The sequence below is a fragment of the Oncorhynchus masou genome, chromosome 13, assembly GCF_036934945.1.
Source record: "Oncorhynchus masou masou isolate Uvic2021 chromosome 13, UVic_Omas_1.1, whole genome shotgun sequence".
NCBI lineage: Eukaryota > Metazoa > Chordata > Actinopteri > Salmoniformes > Salmonidae > Oncorhynchus > Oncorhynchus masou.
In genome coordinates, this window is record NC_088224.1 from 17,999,306 (window position 1) to 18,026,950 (window position 27,645).

The following is a 27,645-nucleotide window of genomic DNA, read 5'->3' on the forward strand; positions in this document are numbered from 1 at the left end:
TGACGTATATCGAGCGCGCTCAAACTTCCCATCATTCTGATTACGGTAGTCATTTTGTCACCCTCATCATGGCAAAGACACGAAGAAATGCATATGATGCAGCTTTCCGGTTACTAGTCCAATGCTCTAACCACTAGGCTACCCTGCCAAGTTGAAGGCGATCGATCTGGCCGTTGGAAAATGAAATAGAGCTGCTGACAGCGTGGAGCATTGTCAAAAAATCCTTTATCATCAACGGGTTTCGAAAGGCTGGACTGATGCGTGTTGAAGAGGGCAGCGATCCAACATCGGATGAAGCAATTCTGAGGCTATTCAACTCCGACACCGAAGGAGATGACTTCAGTGGTTTCAGTGCACAGGAGGAGGAAGATAGTGACCAATGACTTTCTTGGTAGGCTACTGTTTAATTTTTGTTACAAGCCGTGTTTCGTTAAAGCCTATTTATTTTTGTTACAAGCCGTGTTTCGTTTGTGTAAAGTTAATTTGTTTCAATGTACCGGTAGGCACCTGCGGCTTATAGACATGTGCGGCTTATTTATGTACAAAATACATATTTTTTTAATGATTCAGTGGGTGCGGTTTATATTCAGGTGCGCTTAATAGTCCAGCAATTACGGTACTGTAAATTGGACAGTGCAGTTAGATTAACAATAATGTAAGCTTTCTGCCAATATTAGATATATTAAGGTCCTGGGAAATTTTCTTGTTACTTATAACATCATGCTAATCGCATTAGCCTACGTTAGCTCAACCTTCCCGCAGGGGATCCACCAATCCTGAAGAAGTTTTAAAAACACACGCAAACACACATACACACATATTTTACACTCACTGTCCTGACTTTCCTCTCTCTCCCTAGCTGGCGGGCAGCAAACTACAGCCAGTTCTATGGCATGTCTCTGGACGAGGGCCTGAGGTATCGCCTGGGGACACAGAGGCCCTCCAGGACCATCATGAGCATGAACGAGATGCAGGTGAGAACACCTGTCTGCTGGGTAGGGTGGGATAGGGGGCAGGTTGAGGATGGGTGAAGCTGGGGGATTCATGGATCTCCAATGCCATGGCACCCTATTCCCTATAAAGTGACTACTTTTGATGAGGGCCCATGTAAGGGACCATAGGGCACACTACTGTACGTAGTGAGTAGATAGCCAATTGGGATGCAGACATGGTGTCGCGGCCTCACATTCAGAGTGAGGGACAGTGCAGTCTGTTTTTCACTTTATCAAAGCACGTCGCTCTCAGAAAATGACCTATGTAAACCTGAGAAGAATCTTCCAAAGATCAGTTTGTGTAATAAAAAGGTATATGCATCAAAAGGGACCTATGATATAACATTTTATTTAAAGATTCTACTTGCCTGGCCTGTATCATTACCAGCTATGGCTACCAGGCGGAGTCTGGTATTGATCTGTAGATAATTCTTTGTCTGTCTGGATCTTGGAAGCCTCCCCTCTGCTATGTGTTGTCTTTAACTCTGTTTACATTCTAACCAGACAGATTATGTCAAATCATCACAGAGGGGCTTGGGAGGATAAAGGTGGAGAGGATGGGGTAGAGGATAGAGGTGGAGAGGTTGGGGTAGAGGATAGAGGTGGAGAGGTTGGGGTAGAGGATAGAGGTGGAGAGGTTGGGGTAGAGGATAGAGGTGGAGAGGATGGGGTAGAGGATAGAGGTGGAGAGGTTGGGGTAGAGGATAGAGGTGGAGAGGTTGGGGTAGAGGATAGAGGTGGAGAGGTTGGGGTAGAGGATAGAGGTGGAGAGGATGGGGTAGAGGATAGAGGTGGTGAGGATGGGGTAGAGGATAGAGGTGGTGAGGATGGGGTAGAGGATAGAGGTGGAGAGGATGGGGTAGAGGATAGAGGTGGTGAGGATGGGGTAGAGGATAAAGGTGGAGAGGATGGGGTAGAGGATAGAGGTGGAGAGGTTGGGGTAGAGGATAGAGGTGGAGAGGATGGGGTAGAGGATAGAGGTGGAGAGGATGGGGTAGAGGATAGAGGTGGAGAGGTTGGGGTAGAGGATAGAGGTGGAGAGGTTGGGGTAGAGGATAGAGGTGGTGAGGATGGGGTAGAGGATAGAGGTGGTGAGGATGGGGTAGAAGATAGAGGTGGAGAGGATGGGGTAGAGGATAGAGGTGGTGAGGATGGGGTAGAGGATAAAGGTGGAGAGGATGGGGTAGAGGATAAAGGTGGAGAGGTTGGGGTAGAGGATAGAGGTGGAGAGGATGGGGTAGAGGATAGAGGTGGTGAGGATGGGGTAGAGGATAGAGGTGGAGAGGATGGGGTAGAGGATAGAGGTGGTGAGGATGGGGTAGAGGATAAAGGTGGTGAGGATGGGGTAGAGGATAGAGGTGGAGAGGATGGGGTAGAGGATAGAGGTGGAGAGGATGGGATAGAGGTGGAGAGGATGGGGTAGAGGATAGAGGTGGAGAGGATGGGGTAGAGGATAGAGGTGGAGAGGATGGGGTAGAGGATAGAGGTGGAGGTTGGGGTAGAGGATAGAGGTGGAGGTTGGGGTAGAGAATAGAGGTGGAGGATGGGGTAGAGGATAGAGGTGGAGGATGGGGTAGAGGATAGAGGTGGAGGATGGGGTAGAGGATAGAGGTGGAGGATGGGGTAGAGGATAGAGGTGGAGGATAGGGTAGAGGATAGAGGTGGTGAGGATGGGGTAGAGGATAGAGGTGGAGAGGTTGGGGTAGAGATTAGAGGTGGAGGATGGGGTAGAGGATAGAGGTGGAGGATGGGGTAGAGGATAGAGGTGGAGGATGGGGTAGAGGATAGAGGTGGAGATGGGGTAGAGGATAGAGGTGGAGGATGGGGTAGAGGATAGAGGTGGAGGATGGGGTGATGAGGATGGGGAGGATAGAGGTGATGAGGATGGGGTAGAGGATAGAGGTGGAGGATGGGGTAGAGGAGGTGATGAGGATGGGGTAGAGGATAGAGGTGGAGGATGGGGTAGAGGATAGAGGTGGAGGATGGGGTAGAGGTGAGGTGGAGGATGGGGTAGAGGATAGAGGTGGAGGATGGGGTAGAGGATAGAGGTGGAGGATGGGGTAGAGGGAGGATAGAGGTGGAGGATGGAGTAGGATAGAGGTGGAGGATGGGGTAGAGGATAGAGGTGGAGGATGGGGTGGAGGAGGAGGATGGAGGGAGTAGAGGATAGAGGTGGAGGATGGGGTAGAGGATAGAGGTGGAGAGGATGGGGTGGAGGATGGAGGTGGAGAGGATGGAGGATAGAGGAGAGAGGATGGGGTAGAGGATAGAGGTAGAGAGGATGGGGTAGAGGAAAAGAGTGGGAGGTTGGGGTAGAGGATAGAGGTGGAGGATGGGGTAGAGGATAGGGGTGGAGAGGATAGAGGTGGAGAGGATGGGGTAGAGGATAGAGGTGGAGAGGATGGGGTAGAGGAGAGGATGGGTGTAGAGAGGATAGAGGTGGAGAGGATGGGGTAGAGGATAGAGGTGGGAGGATGGGGTAGAGGATAGAGGTGGAGGATGGGGTAGAGGATAGAGGTGGAGAGATGGGGTAGAGGAGGTGGGGATGGGGGAGGATAGAGGTAGAGAGGATGGGGTAGAGGATAGAGGTGGAGAGGATGGGGATAGAGGTGGAGGTGGATGGGGTGGAGGATAGAGGTGGAGAGGATGGGGTAGAGGATAGAGGTGGTGGAGGATGGGTAGAGGAAAGAGGATGGGGTAGAGGATAGAGGTGGAGAGGATGGGGTAGAGGATAGAGGTGGAGGATGGGGGTAGAGGATAGAGGTGGAGGATGGGGTAGAGGATAGAGGTGGAGAGGATGGGGTAGAGGATAGAGGTGGAGAGGATAGAGGTGGGAGGATGGGGTAGAGGGGAGGTAGAGGATAGAGGTGGAGAGGATGGGGTAGAGGATAGAGGTGGAGAGGATGGGGTAGAGGATAGAGGTGTTGAGGATGGGGTAGAGGATGAGGATGGGGTAGAGGATAGAGGTGGTGAGGATGGGGTAGAGGATAGAGGTGGTGAGGATGGGGTAGAGGATAGAGGGGAGATGGGGTAGAGGATAGAGGTGGAGGGATGGGGTAGAGGATAGAGGTGGAGGATGGGGTAGAGGATAGAGGTGGAGGATGGGGTAGAGGATAGAGGTGGAGGATGGGGTGGAGGATAGAGGTGGAGGATGGGGTGGAGGATAGAGGTGGAGGATGGGGTGGAGGATAGAGGTGGAGGATGGGGTGGAGGATGGGCAGGAGGATAGAGGTGGTGAGGATGGGGTAGATGATAGAGGTGGAGGATGGGGTGGAGGAGGAGGTGGAGAGGATGGGGTGGAGGATACAGGTGGAGAGGATGGGGTAGAGGATAGAAGTGGAGGATGGGGAGGAGGATAGAGGTGTTGAGGATGGGGAGGAGGATAGAGGTGGAGAGGATGGGGTAGAGGATAGAGGTGGAGAGGATGGGGTAGAGGATAGAGGTGGAGAGGATGGGGTAGAGGATAGAGGTGGAGAGGATGGGGTAGAGGATAGAGGTGGTGAGGATGGGGTAGAGGATAGAGGTGTTGAGGATGGGGTAGAGGACAGAGTTGGAGAATGGGGTAGAGGACAGAGGTGTTGAGGATGGGGGGAGAGGACAGAGGTGGAGAATGGGGTAGAGGATAGAGGTGGAGGATGGGGTAGAGGATAGAGGTGGAGGATGGGGTAGTGGACAGGGTGGAGAATGGGGTAGGATAGGATGGAGAAGGTGGGAATGGGGTAGAGGATAGGTGGAGGTGGAGAATGGGGTAGAGGATAGAGGTGGATGGGGATGGGGTAGAGGATAGAGGTGGAGGATGGGGTAGAGGGGATAGAGGTGGAGGATGGGGGTGGACAGAGGTGGAGGTTGGAGGATGGGGAGAGGATAGAGGTGGAGGATGGGGTAGAGGATAGAGGTGGAGGATGGGGTAGAGGATAGAGTGGAGGATGGGGAGGGATAGGGGTGGAGAGGATGGAGAGGTGGAGGATGGGGTGGAGGATGGGTGGAGGATAGAGGTGGAGGATGGGGTAGAGGATAGAGGTGGAGAGGATGGGGTAGAGGATAGAGGTGGAGGAGGATGGGGTGGAGGATAGAGGTGGAGAGGATGGGGTGGAGGATAGAGGTGGAGAGGATGTGTTAGAGGATAGAGGTGGAGGATGGGGTAGAGGATGAGGTGGAGGGTGGGGTAGAGGATAGAGGTGGAGGATGGGGTAGAGGATAGAGGTGGAGGATGGGGTAGAGGGATAGAGGATGGGGTGGAGAGAATGGGGTAGAGGATAGAGGTGAAGGATAGGGTAGAGGATAGAGGTGGAGGATGGGGTAGAGGATAGAGGTGGAGAGAATGGGGTAGAGGATAGAGGTGGAGGATGGGGTAGAGGATAGAGGTGGAGGATGGGGTGGAGGATAGAGCTGGAGAGGATGGGGTAGAGGATAGAGGTGGAGAGGATGGGGTAGAGGATAGAGGTGGAGGATGGGGTAGAGGATAGAGGTGGAGGATGGGGTGGATTATGGAGAGGTGGAGAGGATAGAGGTGGAGAGGATGGGATAGAGGAAAGAGGTGGAGAGGATGGGGTAGAGGATAGAGGTGGAGGATGGGGTAGAGGATAGGAGGTGGGAGAATGGGGTAGAGGATAGAGGTGGAGGATGGGGTAGAGGATAGAGGTGGAGGATGGGGTAGAGGATAGAGGTGATGAGGATGGGGTAGAGGATAGATGGGGTGGAGAGGATGGGGTGGAGGATAAAGCTGGAGAGTATGTGTTAGAGGATAGAGGTGGAGGATGGGGTAGAGGATAGAGGTGGAGGATGGGGTGGAGGATAGAGGTGGAGAGGATGGGGTAGAGGATAGAGGTGGAGAGGATGGGAAAGAGGATAGAGGTGGAGAGGATGGGGTAGAGGATAGAGGTGGAGGATGGGGTAGAGGATAGAGGTGGAGGATGGGGTAGAGGATAGAGGTGGAGAGGATGGGGTAGAGGATAGAGTTGGAGGATGGGGTAGAGGATAGAGGTGGAGAGGATGGGGTAGGTGGAGGATAGAGGATGGTGGAGGATGGGGTAGAGGATAGAGGTGGAGGATGGGGTAGAGGATAGAGGTGGAGAGGATGGGGTAGAGGATAGAGGTGGAGAGGATGGGGTAGAGGATAGAGGTGGAGAGGATGGGGTAGAGGATAGAGGTGGTGAGGATGGGGTAGAGGATAGAGGATGGGGTAGAGGATAGAGGTGGAGAGGTTGGGGTAGAGGATAGAGGTGGAGAGGATGGGGTAGAGGATAGAGGTGGAGAGGATGGGGTAGAGGATAGAGGTGGAGAGGATGGGGTAGAGGATAGAGGTGGAGAGGATGGGGTAGAGGATAGAGGTGGTGAGGATGGGGTAGAGGATAGAGGTGGAGAGGATGGGGTAGAGGATAGAGGTGGTGAGGATGGGGTAGAGGATAGAGGTGGTGAGGATGGGGTAGAGGATAAAGGTGGAGAGGTTGGGGTAGAGGATAGAGGTGGTGAGGATGGGGTAGAGGATGGGAGGTGGTGAGGATGGGGTAGAGGATAGAGGTGGTGAGGATGGGGTAGAGGGATAGAGGTGGAGAGGATGGGGTAGAGGATAGAGGTGGTGAGGATGGGGTAGAGGATAGAGGTGGGAGGATGGGGTAGAGGATAGGAGGTGGAGAGGATGGGGTAGAGGATAGAGGTGGTGAGGATGGGGTAGAGGAGGTGGTGAGGATGGGGAGGATAGGTGGAGGATGGGGTAGGGATAGAGGTGGAGAGGATGGGGTAGAGGATAGAGGTGGAGAGGATGGGGTAGAGGATAGAGGTGGAGAGGATGGGGTAGAGGATAGAGGTGGAGAGGATGGGGTAGAGGATAGAGGTGGAGGGATGGGGTAGAGGATAGAGGTGGAGAGGATGGGGTAGAGGGTGGAGGATGGGGTAGAGGATAGAGGTGGAGAGGATGGGGTAGAGGATAGAGGTGGAGAGGATGGGGTAGAGGATAGAGGTGGAGGATGGGGTAGAGGATAGAGGTGGAGGATGGGGTAGAGGATAGAGGTGGGAGGATGGGGTAGAGGATAGAGGTGGAGGATGGGAGGATAGAGGTGGAGGATGGGGTAGAGGATAGAGGTGGAGAGGATGGGGTAGAGGATAGAGGTGGAGGATGGGGAGGATAGAGGTGGAGGATGGGGTAGAGGATAGGTGGAGGTGGTGAGGATGGGGTAGAGGATAGAGGTGGTGAGGATGGGGTAGAGGATTAGAGGTGGAGGATGGGGTAGAGGATAGAGGTGGAGGATGGGGTAGAGGATAGAGGTGGAGGATGGGGTAGAGGATAGAGGTGGAGGATGGGGTAGAGGATAGGGGTGGAGGATGGGGTAGAGGATAGAGGTGGAGGATGGGGTAGAGGATAGAGGTGATGAGGATGGGGTAGAGGATAGAGGTGAGAGGATGGGGGGTAGAGGTGGAGGATGGGGTAGAGGATAGAGGTGGAGGATGGGGTAGAGGATAGAGGTGGAGGATGGGGTAGAGGATGGAGGATGGGGTGGATAGAGGTGGAGGATGGGGTAGAGGATAGAGGTGGAGGATGGGGTAGAGGATAGAGGTGGAGAGGATGGGGTAGAGGATAGAGGTGGAGGATGGGGTAGAGGATGGTGGAGGATGGGGTAGAGGATAGGGGTGGAGGATGGGTAGAGGATAGAGGTGGAGGATGGAGTAGAGGATAGAGGTGGAGGATGGGGTAGGAGGATAGAGGTGGGAGGATGGGGTGGAGGATAGAGGTAGAGAGGATGGGGTAGAGGATAGAGGTGGAGAGGATGGGGTAGAGGATAGAGGTGGATGGGGTAGAGGATAGAGGGGGATGGGGTAGAGGATAGAGGTGGAGGATGGGGTAGAGGATAGAGGTAGAGGATGGGGTAGAGGATAGAGGATGGGGGAGGATAGAGGTAGAGAGGATGGGGGTAGAGGAAAGAGGTGGAGGTTGGGGTAGAGGATAGAGGTGGAGGATGGGGTAGAGGATAGAGGTGGAGAGGATAGAGGTGGAGAGGATGGGGTAGAGGATAGAGGTGGAGAGGATGGGGTAGAGGATAGAGGTGGAGAGGATGGGGTAGAGGATATAGGTGTTGAGGATGGGGTAGAGGATAGAGGTGGAGAGGATGGGGTAGAGGATAGAGGTGGTGAGGATGGGGTAGAGGATAGAGGTGGAGAGGATGGGGTAGAGGATGAGGGGGAGGATGGGGTAGAGGATAGAGGTGGAGGGGATGGGGTAGAGGATAGAGTTGGAGGATGGGGTAGAGGATAGAGGTGGAGGATGGGGTGGATGGGGTGGAGGATGGGGTAGAGGTGGAGGATGGGGTGGAGGATAGAGGTGGAGGATGGAGGATGGAGGATAGAGGTGGAGGATGGGGATGGGGTGGAGGATGGGGAGGAGGATAGAGGTGGTGAGGATGGGGTAGAGGATAGAGGTGGAGGATGGGGTGGAGGATAGAGGTGGAGAGGATGGGGTGGAGGAGGTGGAGAGGTGGAGAGGATGGGGATGGGGAGGAGGATAGAGGTGGAGAGGATGGGGAGGAGGATAGAGGTGGAGAGGATGGGGTAGAGGATAGAGGTGGAGAGGATGGGGTAGAGGATGGGTGGAGAGGATGGATAGAGGTGGTGAGGATGGGGTAGAGGATAGAGGTGTAGAGGATGAGGGATGAGGATAGAGGACAGAGTTGGAGAATGGGGTAGAGGACAGAGGTGTTGAGGATGGGGGAGAGGACAGAGGTGGAGAATGGGGTAGAGGATAGAGGTGGAGGATGGGGTAGAGGATAGAGGTGGAGGATGGGTTAGTGGACAGAGGTGGAGAATGGGGTAGAGGATAGAGGTGGAGAATGGGGTAGAGGATAGAGGTGGAGAATGGGGTAGAGGATAGAGGTGGAGGATGGGGTAGAGGATAGAGGTGGAGGATGGGGTAGAGGATAGAGGTGGAGGATGGGGTAGTGGACAGAGGTGGAGGTTGGGTTAGAGAATAGAGGTGGAGGATGGGGTAGAGGATAGAGGTGGAGGATGGGGTAGAGGATAGAGGTGGAGGATGGGGTAGAGGATAGAGGTGGAGGATAGAGGTGGAGGATAGGGGTAGAGGATAGAGGTGGAGAGGATGGGGTAGAGGATAGAGGTGGAGAGGATGGGGTGGAGGATAGAGCTGGAGAGGATGGGGTGGAGGATAGAGGTGGAGAGGATGTGTTAGAGGATAGAGGTGGAGGATGGGGTAGAGGATAGAGGTGGAGGGTGGGGTAGAGGATAGAGGTGGAGGATGGGGTAGAGGATAGAGGTGGAGGATGGGGTAGAGGATAGAGGTGGAGAGAATGGGGTAGAGGATAGAGGTGAAGGATAGGGTAGAGGATAGAGGTGGAGGATGGGGTAGAGGATAGAGGTGGAGAGAATGGGGTAGAGGATAGAGGTGGAGGATGGGGTAGAGGATAGAGGTGGAGGATGGGGTGGAGGATAGAGCTGGAGAGGATGGGGTAGAGGATAGAGGTGGAGAGGATGGGGTAGAGGATAGAGGTGGAGGATGGGGTAGAGGATAGAGGTGGAGGATGGGGTGGATTATAGAGGTGGAGAGGATAGAGGTGGAGAGGATGGGATAGAGGATAGAGGTGGAGAGGATGGGGTAGAGGATAGAGGTGGAGGATGGGGTAGAGGATAGAGGTGGAGAATGGGGTAGAGGATAGAGGTGGAGGATGGGGTAGAGGATAGAGGTGGAGGATGGGGTAGAGGATAGAGGTGATGAGGATGGGGTAGAGGATAGAGGTGGAGAGGATGGGGTGGAGGATAAAGCTGGAGAGTATGTGTTAGAGGATAGAGGTGGAGGATGGGGTAGAGGATAGAGGTGGAGGATGGGGTGGAGGATAGAGGTGGAGAGGATGGGGTAGAGGATAGAGGTGGAGAGGATGGGGTAGAGGATAGAGGTGGAGAGGATGGGGTAGAGGATAGAGGTGGAGGATAGGGTAGAGGATAGAGGTGGAGGATAGGGTAGAGGATAGAGGTGGAGAGGATGGGGTAGAGGATAGAGTTGGAGGATGGGGTAGAGGATGGGGTGGAGGATAGAGCTGGAGAGTATGTGTTAGAGGATAGAGGTGGAGGATGGGGTAGAGGATAGAGGTGGAGGATGGGGTGGAGGATAGAGGTGGAGAGGATGGGGTAGAGGATAGAGGTGGAGAGGATGGGGTAGAGGGATAGAGGTGGAGAGGATGGGGTAGAGGATAGAGGTGGAGGATAGGGTAGAGGATAGAGGTGGAGGATAGGGTAGAGGATAGAGGTGGAGAGGATGGGGTAGAGGATAGAGTTGGAGGATGGGGTAGAGGATAGAGGTGGAGAGGATGGGGTAGAGGATAGCGGTGGAGAGGATGGGGTAGAGGATAGAGGTGGAGGATAGAGGTAGAGAGGATGGGGTAGAGGATAGTTGTGGAGGATGAGGTAGAGGATAGAGGTGGAGAGAATGGGGTAGAGGATAGAGTTGGAGGATAGGGTAGAAGATAGAGAGGATAGAGGTAGAGAGGATGGGGTAGAGGATAGATGTTGGAGGATAGGGTAGAGGATAGAGGTGGAGGATGGGGTAGAGGATACAGGTGGAGAGGATGGGGTAGAGGATAGAGGTGGAGGATAGGGTAGAGGTCGAGGATAGGGTAGAGGAGGAGAGGATGGGGTAGAGGATAGAGATGGAGGATGGAGTAGAGGATAGAGGTGGAGGATGGGGTAGAGGTTAGAGGTGGCGAGGATGGGGTAGAGGATGGGGTAGAGGATAGAGGTGGAGAGGATGGGGTGGAGGATAAAGCTGGAGAGGATGGGGTAGAGGATAGAGGTGGAGGATGGGGTAGAGGATAGAGGTGGAGGATGGGGTGGAGGATAGAGGTGGAGAGGATGGGGTAGAGGATAGAGCTGGAGAGTATGTGTTAGAGGATAGAGGTGGAGGATGGGTTAGAGGATAGAGGTGGAGGATGGGGTGGAGGATAGAGGTGGAGGATGGGGTGGAGGATAGAGGTGGAGAGGATGGGGTAGAGGATAGAGGTGGAGAGGATGGGGTAGAGGATAGAGGTGGAGAGGATGGGGTAGAGGATAGAGGTGGAGAGGATGGGGTAGAGGATAGAGGTGGAGGATAGGGTAGAGGATAGAGGTGGAGAGGATGGGGTAGAGGATAGAGTTGGAGGATGGGGTGGAGGATAGAGGTGGAGAGGATGGGGTAGAGGATAGAGGTGGAGGATAGGGTAGAGGATAGAGGTGGAGAGGATGGGGTAGAGGATAGAGTTGGAGGATAGGGTAGAAGATAGAGAGGATAGAGGTAGAGAGGATGGGGTAGAGGATAGATGTTGGAGGATAGGGTAGAGGATAGAGGTGGAGGATAGGGTAGAGGATAGAGGTGGAGAGGATGGGGTAGAGGATAGAGGTGGAGGATGGGGTGGAGGATAGAGGTGGAGAGGATGGGGTAGAGGATAGAGGTCGAGGATAGGGTAGAGGATAGAGGTGGAGAGGATGGGGTAGAGGATAGAGGTGGAGAGGGTGGGGTAGAGGATATAGGTGGAGGATGGGGTGGAGGATAGAGGTGGAGAGGATGGGGTAGAGGATAGAGGTGGAGGATAGGGTAGAGGATAGAGGTGGAGAGCATGGGGTAGAGGATAGAGGTGGAGAGGATGGGGTAGAGGATAGAGGTGGAGGTTGGGGTAGAGGATAGAGGTTGAGGATAGGGTAGAGGATAGAGGTGGAGAGGATGGGGTAGAGGATAGGGTAGAGGATAGAGGTGGAGAGGATGGGGTAGAGGATAGAGATGGAGGATGGGGTAGAGGATAGAGATGGAGGTTGGGTTAGAGTCTTTTTCTTTTAGACAACACAACAGACTGACTCTCCGCTCTCCTTGCTACCCTTCCCAATCCCTATCCCCCACCTCTCCCACCCTAAATCCTCCAGACCAAACTATCCCACCCCCTCCTCCCTTCAATCCACTCTCTCCAACCCCCCACTCCCCCACCCCCTCCTCCCTTCAATCCACTCTCTCCAACACCCCACTCCCCCACCCCCTCCTCCCTTCAATCCACTCTCTCCAACACCCCACTCCCCCACCCCTTCCTCCCTCCAACTCTATTCTCTCCAACCCACCACTCCCCCACCCCTTCCTCCCTCCAACTCTATTCTCTCCAACCCACCACTCCCCCACCCCTTCCTCCCTCCAACTCTATTCTCTCCAACCCACCACTCCCCCACCCCTTCCTCCCTCCAACTCTATTCTCTCCAACCCACCACTCCCCCACCCCTTCCTCCCTCCAACTGTATTCTCTCCAACCCACCACTCCCTCATCCACCTGTCCCTCTCCTCCCAACATGCCCCTACCTGTACCTGGAGACAGATTTAAGAAGAAGAGCTTATTCATAAATCTCTCGGCCTGTTCTGTCTGTCTCCCAGCTGAGTCCCCGCATGTCTAACAGTCTTTCTCCTGGGTAACGGACAGGCCCAGTCCTCACTGAGGCCTGGGGGGTTGCAGCCACACACGCATTCACAGGCAGAATTGTCTCCAATTTCTTATACCTCTTATCTCTAAACACATCAGTACCGTGCTCTCACCTCCAAGCTGGGTCATGCCTGACTCCGAGGTATGGTTTGGACTCTGACCTACAGCGTTTGCACACACACACACACACACACACACACACACACACACACACACACACACACACACACACACACACACACACACACACACACACACACACACACACACACACACACACACACACACACACACACACACACACACACACACACACACACACACACACACACACACATTTGTAGCTTTTCTATCAGGTGTTTGTCTGGGGAGAATAGTTGAGATATTAACAGGAGGAATGTTAGGTATGTCTAAACAGAGCTGGAGTTCAATGCATAATGTTCTAATGCTACGTACAGTTGAAGTCGAAGTTTACATACACTTAGGTTGAAGTCATTAAACTCGTTTTTCAACCACTCCACACATTTCTTGTGAACAAACTATAGTTTTGGCAAGTCAGTTAGGACATCTACTTTGTGCATGACACAAGTCATTTTTCCAACAATTGTTTACAGACAGATAATTTCACTTATAATTTACTGTATTACAATTCCAGTGTGTCAGAAGTTTACATACATTCCAGAAAATTATGTCATTGCTTTAGAAGTTTCTGATAGTCTAATTGACATCATTTGAGTCTATTGGAGCCGTACCCGTGGATGTATTTACAGGCCTACCTTCAAACTCAATGCCTCTTTGCTTGACATCATGGGAAAATCAAAAGAAATCAGACCTCTACAAAAAAAATTGTAGACCTTCACAAGTCTGGTTCATCCTTGGGAGCAATTTCCAAATGACTGAAGGTACCACGTTCATCTGTACAAACAGTAGTATGCAAGTATAAACACCATGGGACCACGCAGCTGTCGTACCGCTCAAGAAGGAGACGCGTTCTGTCTCCTAGAGATGAACATACTTCGGTGCGAAAATCCCAGAACAACAGCAAAGGACCTTGTGAGGATGCTGGAGGAAACAGGTACAAAAGTATCTATATCCACAGTAAAACGAGTCCTATATCGACATAACCTGAAAGGCCGCTCAGCAAGGAAGAAGCCACTGCTCCAAAACCTCCACAAAAAAAGCCAGACTATGGTTTGCAACTGCACATTGGGACAAAGATTGTACTTTTTAGAAAAATGTCCTCTGGTCTGATGAAATAAAAATATAACTGTTTGACCATAATGACCATCGTTATGTTTGGAGGAAAAAGGGAGAGGCTTGCAACCCGAAGAACCCCATTCAAACCGTGAAGCATGGGGGTGGCAGCATCATGTTGTGGGGTGCTTTGCTGCAGGAGGAATTGGTGAACTTCACAAAATTGGTGGCATCATGAGGGAGGAAAATGATGTGGATATATTGAAGCAAATATCTCAAGACATCAGTCAGGAAGTTAAAGCTTGGTCGCAAATGGGTCTTCCAAATGGACAATGACCACAAGCAATCTTGCAAGCAAAGTTGTGGCAAAATGGCTTAAGGTCAACAAAGTCAATGTATTGGAGTTGGCATCACAAAGCCCTGACCTCAATCCTATAGAAAATGTGTGAGAAGAACTGAAACAGCATGTGCAAACAAGGAGGCCTACAAACCTGACTTAGTTACACCAACAGGAGGAATGGGCCAATATTCACTCAACTTATTGTGGGAAGCTTGTGGAAGGCTACCCAACACGTTTCACCCAAGTTAAACCATTTAAAGGCAATGCTAAATACTCATTGAGTGTATGTACACTTATGAACCCACTTGGAATGTGATGAAAGAAATAAAAGCTGAAATAAATCATTATCTCTACTATTATTCTGATATTTCACATTCTTAAAATAAGTGGTGATCCTAACTGACCTAAGACAGGGATATTTTTACTCATTTTAGATGTCAGGAATTGTGAAACTGAGTTGAAATGTATTTGGCTAAGGTGTATGTAAACTTCGGACTTCAACTTTACCTGCAGGGTTAAGCATGCCTCCCACTTCCATACCTGGCCTGTCTCCGTCCCAATATAGTGCTCTAATTTTTACCCGGGCTTCGTAGGGCTCATGGGGCTCCGTAGGGCTCCATAGGGCTCATAGGGCCCCATATGGCTCCATAAGGCTCATAGTGCTCCATATAGCTCCAAATGGCTCCATTGGGCTCGGTAGGGCTCCATAGGGCTCCATAGGGTTCAATAGGGCTCTGGGAAAAGTAGTGAACTATGTTGGGAACAACGTCAGAATCTGATATTAGGCCAAATGGTCCTAATCGTCTGTGAATCAGTCATCTCTACCAGAATAACTTAACAGACTTTTGCCAATGATTTGCATGTGTTACACAGTAATCTTACTGTATTAACATTCATGAAAGTCCTATTGTGGATGATTAATCACCATGCGCTGAGCACGCTCAACACAAAAGCATCATTAGGAAGTTGTTGTTGTTGTTGTTGGTTTGTCAGTCACCTCTTGTTGGTTTGTCAGCCTCCTCTTGTTGTTGGTTTGTCAGTCACCTCTTGTTGTTGGTTTGTCAGCCTCCTCTTGTTGTTGGTTTGTCAGTCACCTCTTGTTGTTGGTTTGTCAGCCTCCTCTTGTTGTTGGTTTGTCAGCCTCCTCTTGTTGTTGGTTTGTCAGTCACCTCTTGTTGTTGGTTTGTCAGCCACCTCTTGTTGTTGGTTTGTCAGCATCCTCGTGTTGTTGGTTTGTCAGCCTCCTCTTGTTGTTGGTTTGTCAGTCACCTCTTGTTGGTTTGTCAGTCACCTCTTGTTGTTGGTTTGTCAGTCACCTCTTGTTGTTGGTTTGTCAGTCACCTCTTGTTGTTGGTTTGTCAGTCACCTCTTGTTGTTGGTTTGTCAGTCACCTCTTGTTGTTGGTTTGTCAGCCTCCTCTTGTTGTTGGTTTGTCAGTCACCTCTTGTTGTTGGTTTGTCAGTCACCTCTTGTTGTTGGTTTGTCAGTCACCTCTTGTTGTTGGTTTGTCAGCCTTCTCTTGTTGTTGGTTTGTCAGCCTCCTCTTGTTGTTGGTTTGTCAGCCTCCTCTTGTTGTTGGTTTGTCAGCCTCCTCTTGTTGTTGGTTTGTCAGTCACCTCTTGTTGTTGGTTTGTCAGCCTTCTCTTGTTGTTGGTTTGTCAGCCTCCTCTTGTTGTTGGTTTGTCAGCCTCCCCTTGTTGTTGGTTTGTCAGCCTCCTCTTGTTGTTGGTTTGTCAGCCTTCTCTTGTTGTTGGTTTGTCAGCCTCCTCTTGTTGTTGGTTTGTTAGCCTTCTCTTGTTGTTGGTTTGTCAGCCTCCTCTTGTTGTTGGTTTGCCAGCCTCCTCTTGCTGTTGGTGGGTCAGCCTCCTCTTGTTGTTGGTTTGTCAGCCTCCTCTTGCTGTTGGTGGGTCAGTCTCCTCTTGTTGTTGGTTTGTCAGCCTCCTCTTGTTGTTGGTGGGTCAGCCTCCTCTTGTTGTTGGTTTGTCAGCCTCCTCTTGTTGTTGGTTTGTCAGCCTCCTCTTGTTGTTGGTTTGTCAGCCTCCTCTTGTTGTTGGTTTGTCAGCCTTCTCTTGTTGTTGGTTTGTCAGCCTCCTCTTGTTGTTGGTTTGTCAGCCTCCTCTTGTTGTTGGTTTGTCAGCCTCCTCTTGTTGTTGGTTTGTCAGCCTCCTCTTGTTGTTGGTTTGTCAGCCTCCTCTTGCTGTTGGTGGGTCAGTCTCCTCTTGCTGTTGGTGGGTCAGTCTCCTCTTGCTGTTGGTTTGTCAGCCTCCTTTTGCTGTTGGTTTGTCAGCCTCCTCTTGCTGTTGGTTTGTCAGCCTCTTTTGCTGTTGGTTTGTCAGCCTCCTCTTGGTGTTGGTTTGTCAGCCTTCTCTTGGTGTTGGTTTGTCAGCCTCCTCTTGTTGTTGGTTTGTCAGCCTCCTCTTGTTGTTGGTTTGTCAGCCTCCTCTTGTTGTTGGTTTGCCAGCCTCCTCTTGCTGTTGGTTTGTCAGCCTCCTCTTGTTGTTGGTTTGCCAGCCTCCTCTTGCTGTTGGTGGGTCAGTCTCCTCTTGTTGTTGGTTTGTCAGCCTTCTCTTGTTGTTGGTTTGTCAGCCTCCTCTTGTTGTTGGTTTGTCAGCCTCCTCTTGTTGTTGGTTTGTCAGCCTCCTCTTGTTGTTGGTTTGTCAGCCTCCTCTTGCTGTTGGTGGGTCAGCCTCCTCTTGTTGTTGGTTTGTCAGCCTCCTCTTGCTGTTGGTGGGTCAGTCACCTCTTGCTGTTGGTTTGCCAGCCTCCTCTTGTTGTTGGTTTGTCAGCCTCCTCTTGTTGTTGGTTTGTCAGCCTCCTCTTGTTGTTGGTTTGTCAGCCTCCTCTTGTTGTTGGTTTGTCAGCCTCCTCTTGTTGTTGGTTTGTCAGCCTCCTCTTGTTGTTGGTTTGTCAGCCTTCTCTTGTTGTTGGTTTGTCAGCCTCCTCTTGTTGTTGGTTTGCCAGCCTCCTCTTGCTGTTGGTGGGTCAGTCTCCTCTTGCTGTTGGTGGGTCAGTCTCCTCTTGCTGTTGGTTTGTCAGCCTCCTTTTGCTGTTGGTTTGTCAGCCTCCTCTTGCTGTTGGTTTGTCAGCCTCCTCTTGTTGTTGGTTTGCCAGCCTCCTCTTGCTGTTGGTGGGTCAGTCTCCTCTTGCTGTTGGTGGGTCAGTCTCCTCTTGCTGTTGGTTTGTCAGCCTCCTTTTGCTGTTGGTTTGTCAGCCTCCTCTTGCTGTTGGTTTGTCAGCCTCCTCTTGTTGTTGGTTTGTCAGCCTCCTCTTGCTGTTGGTTTGTCAGCCTCCTCTTGTTGTTGGTTTGTCAGTCTCCTCTTGCTGTTGGTTTGTCAGCCTCCTCTTGTTGTTGGTTTGTCAGCCTCATCTTGTTGTTTGTTTGCCAGCCTCCTCTTGTTGTTGGTTTGTCAGCCTCATCTTGTTGTTTGTTTGCCAGCCTCCTCTTGCTGTTGGTTTGTCAGCCTCCTCTTGCTGTTGGTGGGTCAGTCTCTTGCCGTCTGGCCGCTGGAATACCTACTGTAGGTTTTTGGGAGTAATAATAAATTGTATTTGTATACTTCCAAATAAAATATCAAGGTGGTCAAGTACATTTAAACAGGATTGAAACGGCACATTAGCTAATTCCTCCTCTTCGCTATCCCCATGCTCAGATGAATATGGATACTCAGAATGACCGTCTGCCTCAGTATTTTAATGCAGCAGAGAAGTGGCCTGGAAAGATCCATGAACCTCTGGACCAGGGCAACTGCGCTGCCTCCTGGGCCTTCTCTACTGCAGGTGAGGCACAAAATTCTAGTTAAATACTGGCAGAATACTGTCAAAATGCAAGTAAAGACGGGCAAAATATTGACAACGTACTGATAAAATACTGGCAAAAGGCTGATAAAAATGCTAGCAGAATACTGGTAAAACGCTGGTATTTTGGTGAATTACTGGAATTTTGGTAAAATACTGGTAAATGTGGGTAAAGAAAATGTAGCAATATTGCAAAATACTGGTCATAAAAGGACTTATTTGAAGTTCCATCTCATTCCCACAGAACATCTCTTAGGACATTTCACAGATAAAAAAAAAACACGCTCTTTCTTTCCATCTCACTTTCCATTGCTCAGCGGTGGCATCGGATCGAATCTCCATCCAGTCGATGGGTCACATGACCCCTCAGCTGTCGCCCCAGAATCTAATTTCCTGTGACACGCGCAACCAAGGGGGCTGTGCTGGAGGACGTATCGACGGAGCCTGGTGGTACCTGAGACGCAGAGGGTAGGACATATTTCACCATGACACCAGGCACAGTATTTCCTTATGATAAAATGAAGGGTCAGTTTAAGTTAATGATTTATTGAATACGCTATGTCTCTATCTCTCATCATCTATCCTTCTCCATCTCTCTCTCTCTCTCTCTCTTAGTGTGGTGACAGAGGAGTGCTACCCGTTCTCTGCTCCCCAGCAGACGACAGCAGAGGTGGGCCGCTGTATGATGCAGAGTCGCTCTGTGGGCAGAGGGAAGAGACAGGCTACTGCACGCTGCCCCAGCACACACACCTACCACAATGACATCTACCAGTCTACACCTCCCTACAGGCTCTCATCAAACGTATGTACACACACTCACTCACACGCACACACACACTATTACCACCATCAAAACATCTCCTGTCCAACACCTCTCCACGGGATGTGTACCTCTGACATCAGTTTATCACCGCTTGCAAAACATACACTGTAATCCTCCATAAACATGGTAAAGTACATGAGCTCCGTACACAGATGGCTGAATTCCTCACGCTACATTAGCCCATAATCTCTCTCACGTATTTGTCTTAATGTGTTTTCTCTACCAAAGAGAAAGTACAGAAGTCTCCATTTGCTCACTCATAAATGAATTCCTTGTGATGCAGGCCTTTCCATTTCCATGTGTCAGAAGGAGAGAGAGTAGTGTAGATATTAAATGGTAGGCTAACGTTAGATCTGGGCAACATCAGCCCTCAACATCACTCACCTGTAGGGCCTATTTTCCAGTTTACACTTGAACAGCCAGATTTCTCAACTGATCAGAGACAGAGTGGGTAGCAGCAGGGAATGTTACTGGAGTGAGCTACAGTAGATCAACTGGAAAGCCCGTATCTGTTACATTAAGTCTGTGTCCCAAATAGCACCCTATTCCCTACATAGTACACTACCCCGTGGACCCTCGTCAAAAGTAGTGCACTATGTAGGGAATAGGGTGTCATTAAGGAGGTAGCCTAACTGTTTCCAGAGTACATGTGCACTTAGAGAACCCACATGCACCCACTTGTTCTATATCCTAATCAAAGTAGACTCACTGAGCTACAGCCTACCTGTGGTTTATTACCTCTCGCCATCAATCATTCTAAATTATGCCTAATGTTGGAAATCATTACAGCATATTTATCTGTCTCTATAACCTCTCAAGTCAGAGTCTCAAAGAGATGTACTGTATTATCTACAGATTTATGTTGATATTCACTCCACTGTCTCTTTCATCTAATTACAGACCTGTCCATCTATTTCCTTTCATCTAATCACAGTTCTGTCCATCTCTCGCTTCTTCACAGGAGAAGGAGATCATGAAGGAGATTATGGATAACGGCCCAGTGCAAGGTAGGATGGTCTAGTGATGATGACTTACTGTGTGTGCGCGTGCATGCAATTGCCATCGGCAACTGTACAATTATGAGATATAGGAACCATATGTGTATGCTGTAGTGCTCAAAGACATCTCTTGTTTTTCTGAATGAATACAAATGGGCAAGACAGCCTTGGCTTCTGCTTAAGGAGAACAATTGGGTATGAGAGGATGTGTATCAGATGTTTGGCTATAACTCTGATTTATCATGCCATTGTTGGACATTGTTGGACTGATGATTTGTAGACAATGTCCTAAGATACAATTACTTTGGACACAAATGTGTCACCTGGAAAACACCTGGCTGAAAATAGTTAACATCACCAAGTATCTGCTAGTATTCACAAACAGACATGTCTGAGCTCCCTCTCTATTTGTAGAACAGAGAGAAGTTCTTAGCACATGTTTCACACTGCCTCTCACAAGCAGTGAAAAGTGTAAAGTGTAACAAGGTGAGGCCTCAGGTAGGGAATTTGACCTTTGAAAGAACTGTGATGTTGACTGATGTCTGTGACCTCCGACTCAATTTGATCTGGGTCACCAAGCCAGGGGATACAACTGGTGTTTCTGATGCTATTCATTATACACGGTTGTCCGAAACAATTACAAATTCCTCAGAAGTTTGGATGGAGAGAGTGAAATGCATAGAAAGTGAGATTGAAAGGAAGAGAGACATAGAGAATGACAAATAGACAGTGGAATGTAGACTGTGTGAGTGTTAGTACACTGTATACCTTTATGTGTGTGCGAGAGAATGTGTTTGCGTGCACGTGTGTGTACGTGTGGTTGTACAGAGGTAGCCTGAGCCTGTTCCAGCCTTGATGTATTGATGCAAACAGCAGGACTGAAACATTGGCCTGCTGACAACTTGTCCTTTCTTTTTTCCTTCCATTTCTGTTGTTGCCTTTGTCATAGAGGAGTGTGTGTCCTTGTTTATTGGCAGTAAGAGAACAAGAGAACGGTAACCTAGTAAGAACAGGTAGTCCTCCAAATGTGGGAATTACTCAGCGAGAGTTCCAGATTGTTTTTCCCAGTGGGGTTTCTAGTGAGGAAGTCACAGGGAGTTTAGCTCTAATGGGTTTCGAGTGCACCAGATCAGAGAGTCCCGACACTACAATTGTACTCTGATGTTTGGGTGTGTTCTACTCAGGGGGAAATTGCAAATTGTCCTCAGAAGAAGTAAGGATATTATTTCCTCAGGTTGGCGTCCTTGCCCCACCGCTACAATATGGTTGAACATTCAGCATAGAAACATTTTTCCTGATGTTTAAGGTTGGCGTCCAAGGCCTGGTTTCCCGATCGCCATGGAACTTCGGCTTACGACGCATCGTCCCTTCAGCGGCTGGAGATTTATATCACACAGCGGCTGGAGATCTATATCACACAGCGGCTGGAGATCTATATCACACAGCGGCTGGAGATTTATATCACACGTTTCCCAAAACACCACACAGAGCGAAAGTTCCCTAAGTGCGTTGTTGAATTTAAGCAAAATTACAGACAGCCTACAATTTGCAAAAGAGAACACAAATGAACATTACATTTATTTCAACATATTTAATGATGTACAGTGCATTAGGGAAGAATTCAGTACCCTTGTCTTTTTCCACATTTTGTTACGCCATTCTTCCATTCTTGATTAAATCGTTTTTTTCCTCTCATCAATTTACACACAATACCCCATAATGACAAAGCATAAACAGGTTTTTAAACAGAAATATTATATCTCTCTGAACTTTGTTCCATTCATCTTTCCCTCGATCCTGACTAGTCTCCCAGTCCCTGTACCCACAGCACCATGCTTCACTGTAGGGATCGTGCCAGGTTTCCTCCAGACGTGACGCTTGGCATTAAGGCCAAAGAGTTCAACCTTGGTTTCATCAGACCAGAGATGACCTTGATGAAAGCTTTGCACACTCTTGCCATTCTATCAACCAGCTTCACCTGGAATGCTTATCCAACAGTCTTGAAGGAGTTCCCACATATGTTCAAATCAAATCAAATCAAATTTTATTTGTCACATACACATGGTTAGCAGATGTTAATGCGAGTGTAGCGAAATGCTTGTGCTTCCAGTTCCGACAATGCAGTAATAACCAACAAGTAATCTAACTAACAATTCCAAAACTAATATCTTATACACAGTGTAAGGGGATAAAGAATATGTACATAAAGATATGAATGAGTGATGGTGCAGAGCAGCATAGGCAAGATACAGTAGATGATATCGAGTACAGTATATACATATGAGATGAGTATGTAAACAAAGTGGCATAGTTAAAGTGGCTAGTGAAACATGTATTACATAAGGATGTAGTAGATGATAGAGTACAGTATATACATATACATATGAGATGAATAATGTAGGGTATGTAAACATTATATTAGGTAGCATTGTTTAAAGTGGCTAGTGATATATTTTACATCCTTTCCTATCAATTCCCATTATTGACGTGGCTGGAGTTGAGTCAGTGTGTTGGCAGCAGCCACTCAATGTTAGTGGTTGCTGTTTAACAGTATGATGGCCTTGAGATAGAAGCTGTTTTTCAGTCTCTCGGTCCCAGCTTTGATGCACCTGTACTGACCTCGCCTTCTGGATGATAGCGGGGTGAACAGGCAGTGGCTCGGGTGGGTGTTGTCCTTAATGATCTTTATGGCCTTCCTGTAACATCGGGTGGTGTAGGTGTCCTGGAGGGCAGGTAGTTTGCCCCCGGTGATACGTTGTGCAGACCTCACTACCCTCTGGAGAGCCTTACGGTTGTGGGCGGAGCAGTTGCCGTACCAGGCGGTGATACAGCCCGCCAGGATGCTCTCGATTGTGCATCTGTAGAAGTTTGTGAGTGTTTTTGGTGACAAGCCGAATTTCTTCAGCCTCCTGAGGTTGAAGAGGCGCTGCTGCGCCTTCTTCACGATGCTGTCTGTGTGAGTGGACCAATTTAGTTTGTCTGTGATGTGTATGCCGAGGAACTTAAAACTTACTACCCTCTCCACTACTGTTCCATCGATGTGGATAGGGGGGTGTTCCCTCTGCTGTTTCCTGAGGTCCACAATCATCTCCTTAGTTTTGTTGACGTTGAGTGTGAGGTTATTGTCCTGACACCACACTCCGAGGGCCCTCACCTCCTCCCTGTATGCCGTCTCGTCGTTGTTGGTAATCAAGCCTACCACTGTTGTGTCGTCCGCAAACTTGATGATTGAGTTGGAGGCGTGCGTTGCCGCGCAGTCGTGGGTGAACAGGGAGTACAGGAGAGGGCGCAGAACGCACCCTTGTGGGGCCCCAGTGTTGAGGATCAGCGGGGTGGAGATGTTGTTGCCTACTCTCAGCACCTGGGTGCTGCCCGTCAGGAAGTCCAGTACCCAGTTGCACAGGGCGGGGTCGAGACCCAGGGTCTCGAGCTTGATGATGAGCTTGGAGGGTACTATGGTGTTAAATGCCGAGCTGTAGTCGATGAACAGCATTCTCACATAGGTATTCCTCTTGTCCAGATGGGTTAGGGCAGTGTGCAGTGTGGTTGAGATTGCGTCGTCTGTGGACCTATTTGGGCGGTAAGCAAATTGGAGTGGGTCTAGGGTGTCAGGTAGGGTGGAGGTGATATGGTCCTTGACTAGTCTCTCAAAGCACTTCATGATGACGGAAGTGAGTGCTACGGGGCGGTAGTCGTTTAGCTCAGTTACCTTAGCTTTCTTGGGAACAGGAACAATGGTGGCCCTCTTGAAGCATGTGGGAACAGCAGACTGGTATAGGGATTGAGTGAATATGTCCGTAAACACACCAGCCAGCTGGTCTGCGCATGCTCTGAGGGCGCGGCTGGGGATGCCGTCTGGGCCTGCAGCCTTGCGAGGGTTAACACGTTTAAATGTTTTACTCACCTCGGCTGCAGTGAAGGAGAGACCACATGTTTCCGTTGCAGGCCGTGTCAGTGGCACTGTATTGTCCTCAAAGCGGGCAAAAAAGTTATTTAGTCTGCCTGGGAGCAAGACATCCTGTTGAGCACTTGTTGGCTGCTTTTCATTCACTCTGCGGTCCAACTCATCCCAACCCATCTCAATTGGGTTGAGGTCTTGTGATTGTGGAGGCCAGGTCATCTGATGCAGCACTCCATCACTCAAATAGCCCTTAAATTAGTTGTGTTGGGTCATTATCCTGTTGAAAACAAATTATATTCTATTAAGCGCAAACCAGATGGGATGGCATATTGCTGCAGAATGCTGTGGTAGCCATGCTGGTTAAGTGTGCCTTGAATTAGAAATATATCACAGACAGTCTCAGCAGGAAAGCACCTCACATCATCACACCTCCTCCTCTGTGCTTCACGGTGGGAAATACACATGTGGAGATCATCCCTTCACCTACTCTGCGTCTCACAAAGACACAGCGGTTGGAACCAAAGATCGCAAATTTGGACTCATCAGACCAAAGGACAGATTTCCACTGTTCTAAAGTCCATTACTTGTGTTTCTTGGCCCAAACAACTCTCTTCTTATTATTGGTGTCCTTTAGTAGTGGTGTCTTTGCAGCAATTCGACCATGAAGGCCTGATTCACACAGTCTCCTCTGAACAGTTGATGTTGAGATGTGTCTGTTACTTGAACTCTGTGAAGCATTTATTTGGGCTGCAATTTCTGAGGCTGGTAACTCTAATGAACTTATCTGCAACAGCAGAGGTAACTCTGGGTCTTCCTTTCCTGTGTCGGTCGTCATGAGAGCCAGTTTCATCGTAGCACTTCATGGTTTTTGCGACTGAACTTGAAGAAACTTTCAAAGTTCATGAAATATTCCAGATTTACTGACCTTCAAGTAATGAAGGAGTTTCATTTCTATTTGAATATTTCAGCTGTTCTTGCCATACTATTGGCTTGGTATGTTACCAAATAGGGCTATCTTCTGTGTACAACCCCTACCTTGTCACAACACAACTGATTTCCTCAAACGCATTTAGAAGGAAAGAAATTCCACACATTTACTTTTAACAAGGCACACCTGTTAATTGAAATGCATTCCAGCAGACTACCTTATGAAGTTTGTTGAGAGAATGCCAAGAGTGTGAAAAGCTGTCATTAAGGCAAAGGCAGGCTACTTTGAAGAATCTCAAATCTCAAATATATTTTGATTTATTTAACACTTTTCTGGTTACTACATGATTCCATATGTGTTATTTCATAGTTTTCATGTCTTCACTATTATTCTACAATGTAGAAAATAGTAAAAAAATAAAGAAAAACCATTGAATGAATAGGTGTTCCCAAACTTTTGACTGGTACTGTATATATATTTTTAAATCCATTTTAGAATAAGTTTCACGCCCTGACCTTAGAGATCCTTATTATTCTCTATGTTTGGTTAGGTCAGGGTGTGACTCGGGTGGGAAATTCTATGTTTTCTGTGTCTTTGTTTTTGGGCGAATGTGGTTCCTAATCAGAGTCTATCGTTGTCTCTGATTGGGGATCATACTTAGGCAGCCCTTTTTCCCACCAATAGGCTGTGGGATCTTGTTTTCTGTTTAGTGCCTTAGCCTGTACGCTTCCGTTTTCGCTTTTGTTATTTTGTTTGAGTGTTTCTTGAATAAAAGAATCATGAACACTTTCCACGCTGCGCTTTGGTCTACTCTTCCTACCACCACCGAGAGCTGCTACAATAAGGCTGTAATTGGCAACTTTATATTTGTAGTACAGCTGTGCTATGTGGGAAAAAAATGCTTGTTGCAATAAATTGCCTAAAACAATGCAATAATCATAAATAGAACGATAAGTGTATAACATTAATGTGCACAATAGGTTTTAATGATCCTTTCAACTACTACTACTAGATTGATGGTTGTAGCCAATCACCAATATTAGCAAACTTCTTTAATTTCAAACTTCACATTTCTCTAGTATAGGCTACTTATCGTAATAAACGATATCAGCAAAATGCCTGCGATAAGTGATCAGCATGGTAGGTGTCAATCATTTTCGATTCATCGTCCCAGCTCTAATTTGTAGTCAACTTCATTGTAAAGTTATTGGCGGTCACAGAGAGACAGATAAACATCTTGATTCTATGTTTAGCAGAGATCTTCTGTGTATAATGTGGCGTAGAGAAGAAAAAAAACACATCTAACAAAGTAATTAGCTGTTTGATGAGTGGTCTGAGGCAGTCCATAAATAACAAGCGTTTTAAAGCGCAACTTTAGTAACGATGGTTTTGGGAAAAAGCTTTGAACGATTACCTTAGCCTTAAGATGGTTTTGGGAAAAAGCTTTGAACGATTACCTTAGCCTTAAGATGGTTTTGGGAAACCAGGCCTTGGTTACATCTGGTTACATCTGAACTACGGTGATGCTTTCTTTACCTAATATGCTTTCTTTACCTAATATGGGTTAATAGTAAAGTTGATTATAGCTATGTTTTCAAACAATATTGAAGAATGAACTAAGGGCCTTTGGTTGGTCATTTTGTAACCATCTGAGAAGCTATAGATTTGTCTGCCTGTATAAAGTGTGTTTCTGTGTTTCCAGTTCATCTAGCTTGTGTTTTTCTTCCTGTGTATCCTGCAGCCATCCTGGAGGTCCATGAGGACTTCTTCGTCTATAAGAGTGGGATCTATAAACACACAGACGTCAGCTTCACCAAACCGCCACACTACCGCAAACACAACACACACTCCGTCAGGATCACAGGGTAAGGCTGTCAATCATCTGCCGTCTGTTATAGCTTTGTGTTGTCTTCTATCCGTTGCTCTGTGATTACATTTCATTCGTCAGTCATTATGTGGGAGGCAGTATGGGAAGAAAAGGGTGGTATTACTGTGGGTGTCTTGTGTTCAGTCTTCACCTTCCTCAAATGTTATTGTAGGCTAAATGCATTCAATATATCTCATCAAATGTTCCATAATTCATATCTAAGGCAGGGATTCAATACAAGGTGGATTATAGTGCAGCACACTATACAGGTAACATTGCAGCTGACATGTAAATTACCTTTACAGTCTGTTACAGTGCACTGTGCCCTAATTCACCTTGCATTGAATTCCGGCCTAAGTCTACCAACAATCGCAAACCTCAGTGTACTTGTTTGCATTTTCAACTTATCAAATGATGAAAGCATCTTCATGTATACAGTCCCAGACCGCATGCTACCACAGGTGTGTTATGTTCCCCAGTGTGCCAAAGAGAGTCTCCCTCCCGTTCTTTCTGTCGCTCCTTCTGTCGGAGACACACCTTGGCTCCAGTCCTCTATTCCCCAGACAAGCCCCTTAGTTACTACGGAGACCACAAAAATGCAGGCAGACACTACACACCTGGATCACCTCCCCACCCCTCTCGTCACGCCCCTGTCACCCCACCCCCACCCCTCTGTCTCCCTCTGGGAGTAGAATGAACTAGTCTCTAGACACGGATCTAAGGTCAATGTTGATGTTTGGAGGTTAATAGATTAGGTTAGGTTTTGGGGAGGGTAAGCTGATCCTAGATCTGTGCCTAAGGGCAACTTCTATGAAGAGCTCACATTTCCTCCCAGACAGTATTCTCTTAATCTCCCCTCCCCCACATTTTACCCCCAACACCCCATCCCGACCAAATACTTCCATCATAGTTTAGTCTGAGTGACCAGGTATTTGTTTTCTACTGTTTGTCTGGGCTGTCTATTCTAGGCATTACAACCCTTCTGACTAGAATGAGGAAAGCCATGTGTTATGAACACACTTTCCTCTTGTAAAGAGACATTTGATGTGTTTTCCTCCAGCTGGTTTTTAAATGTCAATGACATGCTATACTTTCCTATCGGAAATTATCACCATCTGAGTCTGTTAGCTACCGGTGGAATTTTTGGCGTGCGTGTGTTTGTGTGTGCGTGTGCGTGTGTGTGTGTGCTCCAGCATTGTGCAATGCTAAAGCCACATAAAAACTGGAGTTGGAGGGTTTGTTGTCTTTGGCTTGAACAATGCTGTCAGTTGAATGAAAAGGAGCTCTGAGCAGAGCCGCTGAGAGCCGTCATGGAGGCAGTTTCTCTAACTCTTATCTGATCGGCCATTGATCAAGAAAAACAGAGGATGGGGATCCA

At 48.7% G+C, this 27,645-nt stretch overlaps 1 protein-coding gene across 1 annotated transcript in view; it reads left to right on the forward strand.

Moving 5' to 3' along the window:
* LOC135551842 (tubulointerstitial nephritis antigen-like) overlaps window positions 1-27,645 on the forward strand; it is an 83,396-nt gene that overhangs the window by 47,342 nt on the left and 8,409 nt on the right. Inside the window, exons 5-10 of the mRNA XM_064983092.1 lie at window positions 860-974; window positions 17,606-17,732; window positions 18,068-18,218; window positions 18,366-18,552; window positions 19,535-19,580; window positions 26,142-26,265. Of these exons, the coding sequence (XP_064839164.1) occupies window positions 860-974; window positions 17,606-17,732; window positions 18,068-18,218; window positions 18,366-18,552; window positions 19,535-19,580; window positions 26,142-26,265 (750 nt within the window). The remainder of the gene's footprint in view (window positions 1-859; window positions 975-17,605; window positions 17,733-18,067; window positions 18,219-18,365; window positions 18,553-19,534; window positions 19,581-26,141; window positions 26,266-27,645) is intronic.